The sequence below is a fragment of the Halichoeres trimaculatus genome, unplaced genomic scaffold (genome assembly GCF_033239565.1).
Source record: "Halichoeres trimaculatus isolate MK-OKI-2021-1 unplaced genomic scaffold, fHalTri1.1 fHalTri1_scaffold_15, whole genome shotgun sequence".
Classification (NCBI taxonomy): Eukaryota; Metazoa; Chordata; class Actinopteri; order Labriformes; family Labridae; genus Halichoeres; species Halichoeres trimaculatus.
In genome coordinates, this window is record NW_027437193.1 from 6455155 (window position 1) to 6470311 (window position 15157).

The 15157-nt window shown below is 39.2% G+C and overlaps 1 protein-coding gene across 2 annotated transcripts; it reads left to right on the forward strand.

Moving 5' to 3' along the window:
* Nucleotides 1–2141: 2141 nt before the first annotated feature.
* Nucleotides 2142–14884, forward strand: sppl2 (signal peptide peptidase-like 2). 2 transcript variants are annotated; one of them, XR_012599647.1, is made up of 15 exons: nt 2142–2290; nt 3523–3639; nt 3933–4115; nt 4237–4326; nt 5839–5978; nt 6771–6913; nt 7650–7746; nt 9107–9223; nt 9380–9461; nt 9554–9628; nt 9715–9777; nt 9869–9968; nt 10538–10615; nt 11159–11439; nt 13029–13146. XR_012599647.1 is itself a non-coding variant. In XM_074689194.1 (15 exons), the coding sequence occupies exons 1-15, from the start codon at nt 2243–2245 to the stop codon at nt 13245–13247; spliced, it is 1713 nt and encodes a 570-aa protein (XP_074545295.1). In that variant the 5' UTR covers nt 2143–2242; the 3' UTR covers nt 13248–14884. The 2 variants fall into 2 exon arrangements, 1 of the variants encoding a protein (XP_074545295.1); XM_074689194.1 differs by having other exon boundaries at nt 2143–2290; nt 11159–11319; nt 13029–14884.
* The last annotated feature ends 273 nt before the right edge of the window (nt 14885–15157 follow it).

A 15157-nucleotide genomic window follows, 5' to 3' on the forward strand; every position in this document is an offset into this window, starting at 1 on the left:
GAGGCAGACACTCAGATATAACTCTTATATAATGATATCTAATATAAATATTTACCCCAGTTTGTGTTTGTGAGGTCATAGTTTAGAGTAGGCACAGCTCCAATTACTACCCTGAGTTTGGGGCGATTCTTATGTAACTTGTATTTCAAACAAGTGTGTTTCCAGAGACACTACATATAACTTATCTGTGCATGAACATGCTCTGATGGTATTTTAAATTTGAATTTAATGTAAACCTAAATGTGTATGCATCCAAGAAAAAGGTCCACAAGGGAGGAATTCTGGTTCTGTTTTTGAAAATAAAAAAATAAAAAAATAAAAAAATACCAATAACAGACAAAAAACCCAACTATAAATAAGATCTATAAATATGATCAGGATATCTTAGCAGCAGAGGTAATTTTAACTTAATGCATAAAAAACCATCTACTGGTAGTAAATAAAAAAAATGTATCATTTATTTTATTTGATTGAGATGGTGCAATTTTGTTTCTATTACATGATCTTTTTTCTTTGTATATTAGTCTGCTTGAGAGTTTTGATAAACTTTCAAGCACAAGCTATTAAATAATTCAGTTGCATGGCAGCTGTAAGAACATAGTCCAAAATGCAATATTATTAGAAAAGGAAAAGCCAAATTTTGTCACTAAATCTGAGCAAGAAGCTGAAACAATTACTATCTTTATGTATATTTTTGTTTTGTTTTTTATCAATTTATTTATTTATTTATTAGTTTATTTATTTATTTATTTTATTTTATTTTATTTTATTTTAATTGTTCAGTCATCAAATTGTCACCAACATAGACTATGAACTTAAAAGTACAATATGTCTTTCAGTGGTGAAGTGGGAGTTAAAAGTAAAAAAAGCTGCAGATTAGCAGTTTTACTGGAGCCTGTCCAGTAAACTGTAATTACAGTGAAAATACAGGGTTAGGGGATGGAAAGCACTGCTGCAGCTCTGTCAGCCTTTTTGGCTCAAGTCTGACTTCAAGAGTCCAAATCACGTGGGTCTTCAAAAGTGGTGAGTGAAGGATTTGATTTAAATGGTGAGTGCTCTTTTCTGTGATGGCAACACAACTCTGGAGCACCTGTAATTAGCACAATAACTGCAATTAGTCAAATAAATAAACATAGTTTTAGACTTCAGCAAGTATTTAGAAGCCTAAATTGTATAAACTGTGCATGCCTAGGTTACTAGTTTTTTCAAATACTTGTTATCAGTTTAATTGACCTTTGCTTATAATGTTATACACTTTTTCTGACCATATGAAATTCAGTTATTGGACAGTTCTTTTGACTTTCCCATTACTCCATATCCAGAAAATATGTGCAGCTATAGCTGGAATGTGCAGAGATCTTTTCAGAGGTTAATAATCTTACTATTTATACATGGACAGTGATTACAATTAAACAAGTTGCAGATGTGAACACTTAACCCTAACACTCATTTAAACCTGTGTGTGTCGACCTGTGTGATTACAATCGGACCAAATATCAGAATCAGAATCAGGTTTTATTGCCAAGTATGCAACACATACAAGGAATTTGACTCCAGCAGTTGTTTACTCTAGTACAAGGAGGTGGAGACAAACATGACATAAAAACGTGACACACAAAAAAAAAAGATAAATAAAATAGATGTAGGTGTAAAAAAGGACTGGGATAAAATGTGCATCAGGAATATTTACAGCATACTGGGATATTAACATTTGAAGGTAGGAAAGTGAATACCTAAGGGTATGTAAACTTTTGATTTGACCAATTTTGGGTGATTTCAGTCATCATTATGATTAAAAATGGGACATAGTTGTTTTAATAAATGACCACTATCTTTATAAAAGAACGGTTTTCTGCATTACCATTTTTTCTTTAAATTGAATTGGAATTGGCAAATATTTCAAAACTTCTAAGATGGTATGAGCACAATGAATTACTGATATTACAGAATGATACTGTAGACTATAAAACCGTGGTTAAAATGATTACATTAGAAAATACCGTTCTATTTTGGCCAAGAAGCGTTTTCACAGATTATTAGCATGTTTATGTATGTATTATGATTGGCAACACCTTCAACCAATCAAAGCACACTCTCAGTTGCTCGTGACCATAACAGCCAATTAAAAACTCCATTAAGGAAAGAGGGCGTGGCTTGGAGAACAGCTGGTGGGGGCTCCTGTAAAGCGCTCGAGCCCAGCGGATGGTTGGTCGATGGGGGAAACAACAAGAAGCTAGGCATCATGAGGGTCCCCGAAACACTGATCTGGGCCGCTATTCTCATCCAGAAGGTGAGACACGCCGAGTGTATTTAATCGTTAACTGTTTCTCCACGCGGTTGCTTTTTATTGCGGCACGTGGCGGACACAGATTGTTTTGTTCTGGGTCTGTTAGCTCGGATGCTACGGCGGTTAGCTTGCGGAGATCACCGCGGGGCCCCGGTTACCTAAACATCACTCACCTTTTGAGTGAAAACAGTATCGTAACGGGGTTTAGTGGCATTTACCGCACTGTGAGGTTTATGACTGACCGCAATTTGACTGCGACACACTAGACATTGGACCAGGAAATGTTGGCTAACAGCTCAAATCAGCTACAGTCAGAAATCATTGTTAACCTGAGGGTGAAATGTGTGCATGCATTATAATCCTTACTGAAATACTTAAACCTATTGTACTTTGACCTGTTGTGTGTATTATAAATATTTAGCTCTAATCTGTATAACAGTACAATAAAATTGTAATTACACAGGGGAAAATAACGCTTTTACAGTACAGGTACATTAAGTACTTTAAACTATGATCATGAAATACCACAGCCATGTCACTTCATCCTCATTATGCTTTTCATTTATTATTCCAGGGACATAAAACTAGATACTGGCCATCAGTTTTACTAGCCACTCAATGTTTCCAACCTCTAACACTGAAATCTATTCCATATAATTAAATATTTAACACAGACTAACTGGAATCTGACTCTGGAAATATGTAACATCACTTCTAGCGTCTTTACCCTTGTTGTCAAAATAAACCATGCTTGTAAAGTTGGAATAACACATTTTAAAAAATATATTTTCATGAAATAATTGTGAAAAATGATTGTTTTTTATTTATAGGTAAAGTGTTTATCCTCTCACAACTTTATTGATCTCTTTGAAACACGGCAAAGTGAAAATTAAACCACAGTTAACCTTTGCAGTCACAACTCAACTATAACACAAGATGAGGTAGAAAATATTTGTGCAACAGGGTATTTTCTTTAATTATTACTGGCTGGAAAAAACATCTCTGCAATGGAGGTGGAGGTCTGTAATTCTTACCTGCCAAAGCCAACATTTACCTTGGATTTGGCAGGTGCTCATTGTACTCCCTGATCGAGGTGTTAATTTTATTTTATGATCACTTCGGAGGCTGAAGTGTGTGACTAGCTTTTTTATCCAACCCATTTCCATCAGAAACTGAAGATCTACTTTTACAATTTAAGTGTTAAACTGTTCACAAAACCGTCCTTGTGTTGACAGGTGGTGGGAGAGTACGGCATGGCCCATTTCAGTGACAAGGGCAAGAGCAAAGGAAAGGATTACTGCATATTCTTCAACTCCAAGTGGGCACATCTACCTCAGGACCTCAACAAGGCAGTGAGTAAAAGAGAACTGTCAGAGATGATAAACTGATAAGCTGATAAACTATAGTCTTTGATAAAAATGTTTCCAGGACGCTTTGTAAAGGGTTCTGAAATCTGATCTCCAATCTCAGGGCTGCTCAGGAGTCCAGCTACTTTCTTTACCTGCTGATCTTAATGTAGAAGATTAGAGAAATAGACTTAAGAGGCATAAATACATACATCAGAAGAAGTCACGAAGCCTCAATCATCCCAGTATTTCAAAGACTAATTGAAGCAACAGATACATTGAAACTGTTTGTCTCGTAGTCACGCCTCCAGATCCATGACTTGACAACATCGGTCCTGTGTTCGGCCTCCGATGTCCCAGAGGGAGGTTTCCCAAATCGCATCCCCATGGTGATGAGAGGAAACTGTACTTTCTATGAAAAAGTCCGACTGGCCCAGATTAACGGCGCCAAGGGTCTGCTCATCGTCAGCAAGGACAGACTGGTAATGTAGCTTTTAACTCCTCATATCTTCACTCGGGCTGCAGCTGAAATATTAATAACTATGCATCAGGAGTGAACTGATTTTAACACTTTCAAAATGTTTGTTTTGTTTTTGTTGACAGACTCCTCCGGCAGGGAATCAGACTCAGTATGAAGAGATTGAGATTCCTGTGGCGCTGCTCAGCTACTCTGACATGCTGGACATCAGCAAGGTGAGGGGAAAAACTCAAACAGATCAACAAGAGCCGGTTCTAGAGGTAACTGTGTAGTTCCTTTTAGAAAGAGTGTCTTTAGCCAAGTCACTTTCTTTGTATGTGCCTCTTACACCTGGAATTTAATACCATACCCTATACGTGAACTCCTGACTCTGCCCTCTTTTACCAAACATCTCAAAGATTGGCTATTGAAAGAACAGCACTGTTGCCACAACCGTGCCTAAACTTGTATATTTGATTAATGTTAGCCAACTGTTGGGGTTGCATCTTCAATTTCTTCTGAGCACATAATCACTGCTCTATTATCATTACTACTACTCCCTCTTCCCCATTATTTTTTCACCATTTATAATATCTTCATTTACTTTTTAGGTATTAGGGCCACAGGAAAAGGCAAGATGCACTCTGTATTCTTAGAAATGGGTACTGCCAGTTTAATAAGATTGCCATTGTTGATATTTAATTCATGTGATGTAGCACTGTATATATACTGTATAATTGGCCAATCTGCAAAATAACTAACACCTAGAACTTTAACACTTCAGCACTCTGCACTTTAATCAACCGTTTGATTTCTAATTTAAGCATTCAACACTAGTGAAACATGTATGGTTCCCTCCCCTGACCCTTGGTCTCTATGTTTCATGAACAACTATACTTTTCATTGCTCTTGCTTTTCTTTTTCATTCTATGCCCTATTGTGTTTTTAAGGACATGTTTTTTTCTCTTTGTAATTGCTCCTCCTTCCTACTGGCCATAAAGGCTAACTGTTCGCTACTGTTTTTTTATTGATTTAATTATTTTATGTAGTTGACATCAACCTGCCGAAGGGACTAAAGATGAAAATTAGCCGTTGGCTATAATCTTGCATATTTACATGTATATGTTCATTAATATGTATTGTCCCTGTTTTGAATAAATAAACTTAAACTTGATAGTCCCAAGCCACTGCAACTTCTATCGAACTAACTTTGGACAGACAAGCAGAAAACAAAAAGTCTTAGGCCTGAACCACACGTATATGGATATTTTTTTGATCGGATATCTTTTCCCTCGTTTAAAAAAAAATCTCCGTCCACACCACAGAAATATCTCTGTCCATACGAAGAGGCCAAACTGAAAACGATCGCCTCTGAAGCCTGCAAGGCCATGCCTGGCCGATAAGTGGCAGGTTAGCAAAATGTGAAAGCCATAGAAGAAGAACGTTATGAGCATGCGCAGTCAAACAGTGACTTGTTGCTGTCTATGGTTGCTGGGCGCTTGACGTCATCATGTCAACACCAGCTCCGTTTAACACCGGTACACGGATCCACTCAACCGGATATTTTTTTATTTCTTCACTTTTTTATCCGTTTTTAAAAATCTCCGTTTACGTGGGTGAAATCTCCGTGTTCGTGTGGTTGAGAGGCCCAATCGGACAGAAAAATGCGCGTTCAGGAATATATCCATATACATGTGGTTCAGGCCTTAGTCCTGGTCCTGACTCACAGCTGTCTCTTACGCCCGCAGACCTTTGGAAAAGGACGACTGGTTGCCATGTACGCGCCCAACGAGCCAGTGCTGGACTATAACATGGTGATCATTTTTCTGATGGCGGTGGGAACAGTTGCTGTTGGAGGTTACTGGGCTGGAAGCAGAGACCGCAAGAAGTAAGTGGACATGATGAAGTGATGGATTTGGGAACAGTGTGTAACCACTGTTTGATTCTTCGCCTGGTCTAAGAAACATCTATGCTTAAATGTATTACATATGTTATTTTTTGGAAGAGCTCCTCCTGTTTTTTCTTTGGATAATTTTTTCTGTCGTCTTTTCTATTATATTACTTCATCATAGAACAAAAACTTTCCTTTCATCAGCACATCCTGTGCTTTTAGGCCCAGCTGCTAAAATTAAATCAAAGTTAGTTTCCCCTTGGAGTGGTCTCCGGGGAAAATTAGTCACTGTTTTCTTTTCAACAAACTTTAATCTCAGTCTTTTGTCTTGGAGGAATTTATCTGTCTCTTCTGCTCAAACCGACATGTTTGTATGTTTCCGCTGCAATTCGGCGAAGGTCACTGCTGTTTATGTGAGGCTGTATGAATGACTCACTGGTTTAAGCCGCTCCATCTGAGCCCGTCCGTCCTTCCTGATGGAGTTGCCAAGGTGACTGAGGGCACAGTCGGACGGGGTCCGCGGCGCTAGAGGCCTGAAAGCGGAGGAACTGTTTGGAAAATTGAGCGTGTGATTTGACCAGGGGAAGGAAGCGAGTGCCAGCCGGCTAAATGATAGTAAACATCAACTGAGGATGCTCAGAATATCAAACTCACAGCTTTAGAAAGTCAGCAACCATCTGTGAATCCAGAAAACTCAGGAGACTATTTATTAACAAGCTTATTCAAACAGATAAATGTCATTAGATTTATAAATATTTCATTCTGCTTCTTTTCCTCCTCCTCCTGCAGGCGCTACATGAAGCACAAGCGAGACGACGGTGCCGAGAAGCAGGACGAAGAGACGGTAGACGTCACACCCATCATGATCTGCATCTTCGTGGTCATGTGCTGCAGCATGCTGGTGCTACTCTACTTTTTCTACGACCGCCTGGGTACGTCACAAACAGATCAACTCACACATCATGATCTACACACAGTGAGGATAAAGACACACATGGAGTGAAGCTCTCCGATGTGACCAACTGATTCCTGCTGGTTTCTGTCCTGATGCTCTGTGTTTATTACTGTTGGTTAGCCTCACAAAGTCTCTAATAATAAATCCCTTACTGCGGTCTTTCATGACTCAAAGCAGTGGCTTGAAATAGAGCCGTCGGTGTGTAGATGCCTGACTAAGGTTTCCTTGTCTGAGAAGCACCACTGACTTTTTCTGGGCTTGTCGCCGCATCTCTCAGGGTTTTTGTAAACTTTGAGTGACACATCAAGACTTCAAACGTCTGGATAAATATAGTATTTGTATGAAAGAGTGTCCCCTGATACTGAAATATGTTTAAAGTGATGAGTTTCACAAGCTGTCAAAGCAAATCCAGGATAACAAAGAAAGAGATGAACTTCTAAATATACGCAGCTCTTCTTTTAAACTCATGTTTCCCCCTCTGTGTCCAGTATTAAGGGGCTGATGTGAGATATGATTGTGTGATGACTGGGTGTGCAGTAACCTTTGAAGGCCTGGACTTATTAATGTTATCGATCAGCTGTGCTCTCACTCAGTGTGATTAATACTGGTCACACAGTCCAGTGGATATCAATACTCAATTATTCAAGGACCTACTTCATGAAAAACACAGATTTCAATCTTCTTACTGTCTGCTCTGCCTCCTCCCTGTCTAGCCATCTGGGTCATCGCCATCTTCTGTGTGGCCTCCTCCGTCGGCCTCCACAGCTGCCTGTGGCCTTTCGTCAGGAGACTCCCCTTCTGCAAGTGCAGGTGAGAAGAGTCAGTCATGGAAGTAGATTTCTATCTGCTGCTAACACAGGATTTTATATGTCTAAAACCCAATGCCATTTTTGCCTCAGTCATGTTTCAAAGTTTTCAGGAAAGAAGAAAAAACACTTTTTTATTTGTATTTAATTACTTTGTATCACTATTTTTAATATTGTATTTTTATTATTGTTATCATTATTTTTGTTATTATTATTATTATTATTCAGAATCAAAATCTGAATACTTGACTGATCTCGAGGGGAAATTTAAAGTATAATAATAATAATTATTATTGTTAATATTATTATTATTGTTGTTATTATTATTTATTTATTATCATTAAATGTTTATTTTATTTAAACTTCACTCTGAAAATCATGTGCTGAAGCTGGCATTTATTTATTTCAGGGGAAAATATGTGTCTAAAATTCTAAAAAAAAAAAAATCAATTATAAAAAATCTAGTGAATAACTAAATGAGAAGATTTTGTGAGTATGAAATTTTAACCATGATGTATTTTTTTTGGTTCAATTTGCTAATATTTTTTTTAAAAATTAATAATTTGTAATTTCATAAATTTGCTTAATTTAAGACACTTCAATAAGTTGCAAAAATTTCCAAAAGTATTTAAATGTAAAAAATAAAGTTAATTAAAAAAATAATAATAATAAAAATTGGAAAATTTCATTAGTTTGCAAAAAAAAATGAAGTTTCCCAAATTACATTATTGCCAAAAAAAGGCAAATCCTAAAAAAAAAAGATTTTTTAAATAAAAAAAAAAAATTGTCAAAAATTGAAATTAAAACAATTGCAAGAACTTCAAAAAAATTGAAAGCTTTATTGCAAAAGGTGAAATATATTTAATTATACAAAATTACAACACAATTTTATTTAGTGTCGATGTCTCTAATCATCAATATCTTCTGTTAGAAAAATAAAAATTCTTTATTTCAATTGTAGTTGTACAAGGAGCCACTGCAGAGGAGTCAAAGAGCCGCATGAGGCTCCTGAGCCGCAGGTTGAAGACCTTTGTGTCAGACCAAGTTACTGTGAAATTCATGCAAATAGTAGCCAATAATTATCCGTAAATTTACAGCTAAAAAAAATGTGACTGTAATGTATTTGGATTATAAAGGTAAAAACTGGATTTTGCATGCCCTGTCCAACTTTGACTTTTCCATAACAAAAAACATTCAGAGTAGCTCATTTTCTCTTAAATTGACGTGGGTCAAAAACAAATAAAAGTTGAATCTGTACACTTGTTGTTAATTATCTGGAGATTTTGTTTTGTTTGTTATACTTATAACAAGCCAGTGTAAAGTCTCAGACCTCCACTCTGGATTCTGGACTCTCAAATCCACAGGGTCCCAGAAAACAACCTTCCATATCTGCACAAACGGCCGCAGATCCGCATGTTGCTGCTGTCGGCGCTCTGCATCGGCGTGAGCATCACCTGGATGGTGTTTCGTAACGAAGACCAGTGAGTGAAAACCAGCTGTTGTCTTCCCGTTATGTGTGTGTGTGGTGACATAATAGTGTGTTTTTTTCTCTCTGTGTGGATAAATGATGACATGTTGCAGCCAGGTTGTATGAAGGTGGTGTGGGCTGACTCACAGTCTGCTTATGTGTCCTTCAGGTGGGTGTGGGTGTTACAGGACGCCCTGGGGATCGCCTTCTGTCTCTACATGCTCAAAACAGTCAGACTCCCCACATTCAAGGTGAGTCGGCACTTTCATGAACTCAAACAATCTGGAAAAGGATTTTTTTGTGGTCACTGATAAACTCATGTTTTGTTTTCTCTGTTTTTCAGGCGTGCACTTTGTTACTGTCCGTGCTTTTTGTGTATGATGTTTTCTTCGTATTTATTACACCCTTCTTTACAAAGGTACGCAGAAACTACTCTAACATTACCTTTACTGTCCATGTTGTGTTGTTTATACGGAGACTAATCCCATGGTCTTTGCTCTACAGAGTGGGGAGAGTATAATGGTGGAGGTAGCGGCTGGTCCCTCTGACTCCTCCACGCATGAAAAGGTGAGCCTGTGTCGTGACTCTGTGTGTTTGGGTGGGGTTTGCTCCATAAAGAAAAGGATCTTATCCTGACATTACTGTGTGTTTCTTACAGCTTCCCATGGTGCTCAAAGTGCCGCGGTTAAACTCCTCTCCTCTGGCGCTCTGTGACCGTCCCTTCTCTCTCCTGGGCTTTGGTGATATCTTAGTACCAGGTAACTGAAAACAATTCCTCCAACAAAAATCACAATCATCCTGCTTGGACTTTATTTTGGGAAGCAGCATCTTGAACAATCTTTCAAGACCCAAATATTATTGTTTTCTACGACTATGTAAACACCAAAACTACCTAAGAAGAGTTTTTTGATCACGTTCATCTCGGGCGCTCCATTCTTTGATCCTCTCCATGATCTCTGTTGTCTTTTCTCACGATGGCACCGCTCTTTCTCTCTGAACTACTGCGACACATCCTCAGTTGGAGCATGAGCTGCCTGAACTTTTCTGACTTGCAGCGTCTCCCTTTGCCTCTGTCATCTCACATCTTCTCCTCATATCCATGCCGAGCTCTCATCCAAAGAGCGCACCGCTCTCACCCACAGTAGTTTACGAGCAAGATTTTGATTGACAAGCTCCTCCAGACCCCACCTCCCCCTGCTGAAAAACATAATTTACTTCCAGACGCAGTAAACGGTTGTAATCAAGTTGACATCTACGAGGCATTGAATGACTTCTGATCACTGATTTTGATACCTGTCTTTATTTTTTGATGTCTCTTCATTTGCAGGTCTGCTGGTGGCGTACTGTCACAGGTTTGACATTTTAACCCAGTCCTCCAGGATCTACTTTGTGGCCTGTACAATTGGTATGTACACGAGCAGTGGGGTTGTGAATGTTTTTGTAGTTTAAGATGAATGAACATCAGAGAGAGCAGAAAGTGGTTCGGTACAGGTGGCAGAGGATATTATCATGCAGGAGAAGCATACATTAAAATCGTTAATGGTGGCAGCTGGACATGAGTTTTGGCAAATGAAGTACAGCAATGGTTTTTTGAACTATGTAAAAGAGTTCTCCATGAAAAACAGCTGTTTCTACTTATTTCTACCTTAAAGGTCCCATATTCTGCTCATTTTCTGCAGTTTAATATGGATCATTGATGTCTTCATGAAATGCTAGTAACATGTTTTGGTCCAAAAAGCCAATAAATCAAGCACAGCAGCATTGTTTCCAGGCTCTCATAGCCCCTCTGTTCAGAACAGGTGTATCATTTGCTGTCCAGTAGAAACAAAAAAGCACATTTTTAAAACTTTTTTGTTTTCCTGAAATGTTCCCCTAGTTATAGAGTCACTGATGTACAATCTTCTTAACGCTAACCACACATGTCATTTCTCTGTCTCTCCTCCTCCAGCGTACGGCATCGGCCTGCTCATCACCTTCGTGGCGCTGGCCTTGATGCAGAAGGGTCAGCCGGCCCTGCTCTACCTGGTGCCTTGCACTCTGCTCACCAGCCTCACTGTCGCTCTGTGGCGCAGGGAGCTGCCCCAGTTCTGGACAGGAAGTGGATTTGTGGTGAATACCAGTTTGATATGAGCGCCTACTGCCAAAAGAAAGAAGAACAAAAAGACTTTAAAAAGAAAGAAAGAGAAACACATCTAGTTAAATTTCATGCAGAGTAAAGTAGAATTTTAAGTTGAGTAACCCTTTTGAATAATTCCATCCGTTCCAACTCCTCCCTGTCTTTCTGTTTCACTGTCCCCTGCCCTCCCATCGCTGCCTCTCGCCCTTTATTTTACTGTGGGTGTGCTCTAGTCTGCTGCTGCGGGCTCAGCTGTCTGTGAATGTCACTGCAGGTATTCTGTCTGGGCTTTGCTCCTTCACACTCCACCATTAAAATCATTCTTTAAAGGTCCCATATTCTGCTCCTTTTTTTGCGGCTTAATATGGATCAATGACGCCTTAATGAAATGGTAGTAACATGTTTTGGTCCAAAAAGCAAATAAATCAAGCACAGCAGCATTGTTTCCAGGCTCTCATAGCCCCTCTGTTCAGAACGCTCTGATTTAGTGGGCGTGTCCTTCATATGTAAATGAGCCGCCGCTGATACCGCCCCGCTCTTCACGTCACTGAGAGTGGACAATGTTTAGAAAACAGCGAAGCTCGTTTACCGTAACATTACAGGCTAAAACAACAGGCTAACTGCAGCTAAAGTTAGCATCCTGAAACTAACACAGAGACAGGGGGGACACTGAGGAAAAGCTCTTCCATCTGCTCCACAGCACACAGCATTTAAAATACTCACATTTCCAGGGTCCCAGGTTTGTTGGTGGATGGTTGGTAATGCACCTTAATACAGGACCAGTCTATTCACTAGCCCTCTGTTGGACTGTCCAAAGTTGGAAAAGCAGTCGGCTGTGAAGTGACTAGCACACACATGTTCAGTTTTACTGAGTGTAGCTGGAACATTTCCTTGATTAATGAACTCTAGCCACTTAGTCTGTCTTCTTCTGAGATGGGAAGCTTGTGCATGGAACTATGTGGCTGTTTACAGCCAAAAACAGAGCAGTGATGGCTCTTCAACTTTGGCATTGGTAGTGGGCGGGGAGGGGGTTCGGGGGTATTTGCCCCGGTGGACCAATCAGGTCAGACTTGCTCCTGATTGGTCAAAAAAGGGAATCGCTGACATTGGCAAATCTCCAAATTCCAAACCGCTCGTTTTAGGTCAGGATTTTACTTTCACAAGCACTACTAAGTACAGGTTTTGTCATTAAATATCACATTTTGTGGGCTGGGAGGAAAGAGAAAGACCCACAAGTTTCACTAGAAGGCTTAATAAAGTGATTTTTGCATAATATGGGACCTTTAATGATTCTGTTTGTGTTTCCTTTGCCTGGAGCGTAGATGTTTCTTTCACTAGTCTTCAATAATCTGATGTTGTTACTGTTGGTGCTCACGGTAATTTGAATTAGTTTGAGTTATCTGTTAAATAGTGATGGGTGGATTTTGTTCTGTATTTAGTTCCTCAGAAAGGTTTTCTTTGTTTCCCTTTTTCTTTTTGCATATCCTTAATTTCCTACGTACAGGTATACCTCTGACAACAACGAGCATCAAGGCTCTTTAAGGATGTTTTTAAAATCACAAAAAAAGTCAATCCAGCCTTAAATCATCCTGTAGACAGAGGAATGACTGTATATTCTTTCAGTTTCTGTTGTAAACGTCACATTTTTCGTCAACGTCACAATCCAGCCGTCTTATACCCACTTCTGTTTTGTCCCCTGCAGCCTGCCATAGTTCTCGCACCAATCAACTGTACACAAACTGCAGCACCACAGACGGAGGGACCCTCGACTAAACCGGAGCCACAAACTGCAGAAGCAACCAATCAGAGTGAAGACACGCCCCCGCAGACACCTCAGGAAACGCCCCCCGTCGAAAAAGACGAAGACGAAGAAAGAGAAGAAGAAGAAGAAGAAAGCAAATCTGAGCGAAAGGACATTTAGTACTGATTTTAAAACATCATTTTATGTTTTATTTGAGTTTTTTTTTCTACATCGTGTCTCAGTCAGTGGACATTTTATTTGCACTTACAGAGGTTTTTGTTTTCCTGAATGCTGGTTCAACAGAGCGGCAGGACTTAACGTGTGATGTCGAGGCATTAAAGTGACAAACGCACCAAATATGAAACCAACACAGCCGCACATCTACTAACAAACAGTTTTGACTTCTAAAGGGAAACTTAAAGCCAAATCTGGAAGCTTTTTCACAAAGATGAGGCTCCTTCACACCAATGACTCAATATCAGGATTTATAACTAAGTATTCTCAGATTCATGTCAGTAACTTGGATTAATTCACTTTAATTTAAAAATAACAGAAGTAGAGATGCAGTGATCAACAGAGCTAATGTTATTTTGTTATTGATTAACAGGTTTAGTCTTTCAAAAATCAGAAAAAGCCAAAGATTAGCTCAGAGTAGTTTCCCAAATGTGAGGATTTGTCAAAGTAGATTGTTGCTCCAACAAGACAAGACACTTAAAAACACTTTCTCATAATTTCTGACATCTGGAGCCAAAAATCCTCAATTTAGAACCAAATAAAAAGCAGATTTATCAAAAATGGAGGATCTGAATTAAGTATCTGAGCCTGCTAACTTAATGAGTGTTTTATTTCTGCTTTGGATTTTTCTTTTTTCAGTTAATAGATGGTGAAATTTTCCGAGAACAAAGCACAAGGGAAAATTCAGTTAGAAGAAGCTGACGCTGACTTGTGTTTTTTGAGAGACTGACGGGGTTAAAGCCGCTGTTGTTCAAGGATGAAGATGTAAAATCTGTTTTTAAGACGTGGCAGGAGTTGGCCGTCACATCACGTCCCTCCAGTGGACGCCCTTTAAATCATACTGACACATTAACTCTTAACATGCAACGAAACATGACGAACAAAGACTTTCATACCCTTTAAAATGAGGTGCTTTCCGTTATCGACTGAGCCAAAGCTCTTTGATTTTGTAACATTTTCACCTCTCTTTGATGTATTTTCTTTTTGCATGCTATGATTTTGATCCTACCCTTTATATAAAGCCAGTGTATAACCCTATAAAGCAGTGTATACAGTGTTGGTTGTGCAGAAGTGAAAACGCTGCCCCCTGAAGAATTCAAACTCCTCGTAGTTTCTCGTACTGTCTTAAAGATTTGTTTTGGCCTTAAATTGTTTGATCAAGGTAGAATGTGTGAAAGTTGCTGTGTAAGAAACACGAGCACTGAACCCTGAATGCTGAGGATGTGCTGCAGTTAAACAAGCTGTTTGGAGTTGTGTCTCCGGGTTAGTTTTTATGATGCATTTGCACAATATTTTTGATTTTTTTGAGCTGACAGATCCCGTTGGTTCCTCCGTGTTTGTCTGTAAATACGTTTTCTTTCAAGGGGTTTAAAAGACAAAACACAGTATCAGTATAAACAAAACTCATCCTGATTTTCTGATCTTTTAAGAAGCCAAACAAGACAAGAGTTCAAATGATGGATGTTCGCCCTCGCTGGTTCAATAACAGGATTATTCGTTCACCGATATAGTTTGTTGTCACCAAGTGGTTTTTAATGCCTCTGTGGAGGAGTATAAGGAATAAATAAACATTGTATCTGATATTAGGTGAGTTTTGTTTTCTGTTTTTGTTTCCCTAAGGTCGAAGGTCTGAGGGAAGTGGAAGCCAAACATAACTGGGCTGCCTGCGGTAGTTTGTGCGTCTGAATGCGTCTTTTCATCGAGTCCCTCCAGCTGTGAAAAGGTCAGCTGCTGTTTCAGAAATGAACAGCAGCACCACAAAGAGCCTCTTTGTTGCTGCTGCTCAGTCATCCAGAGTGAAGGCCTCTTCATGCTGGATCGTTCTCTGATAGACTGACGCGCTCGTTAGTGGACTG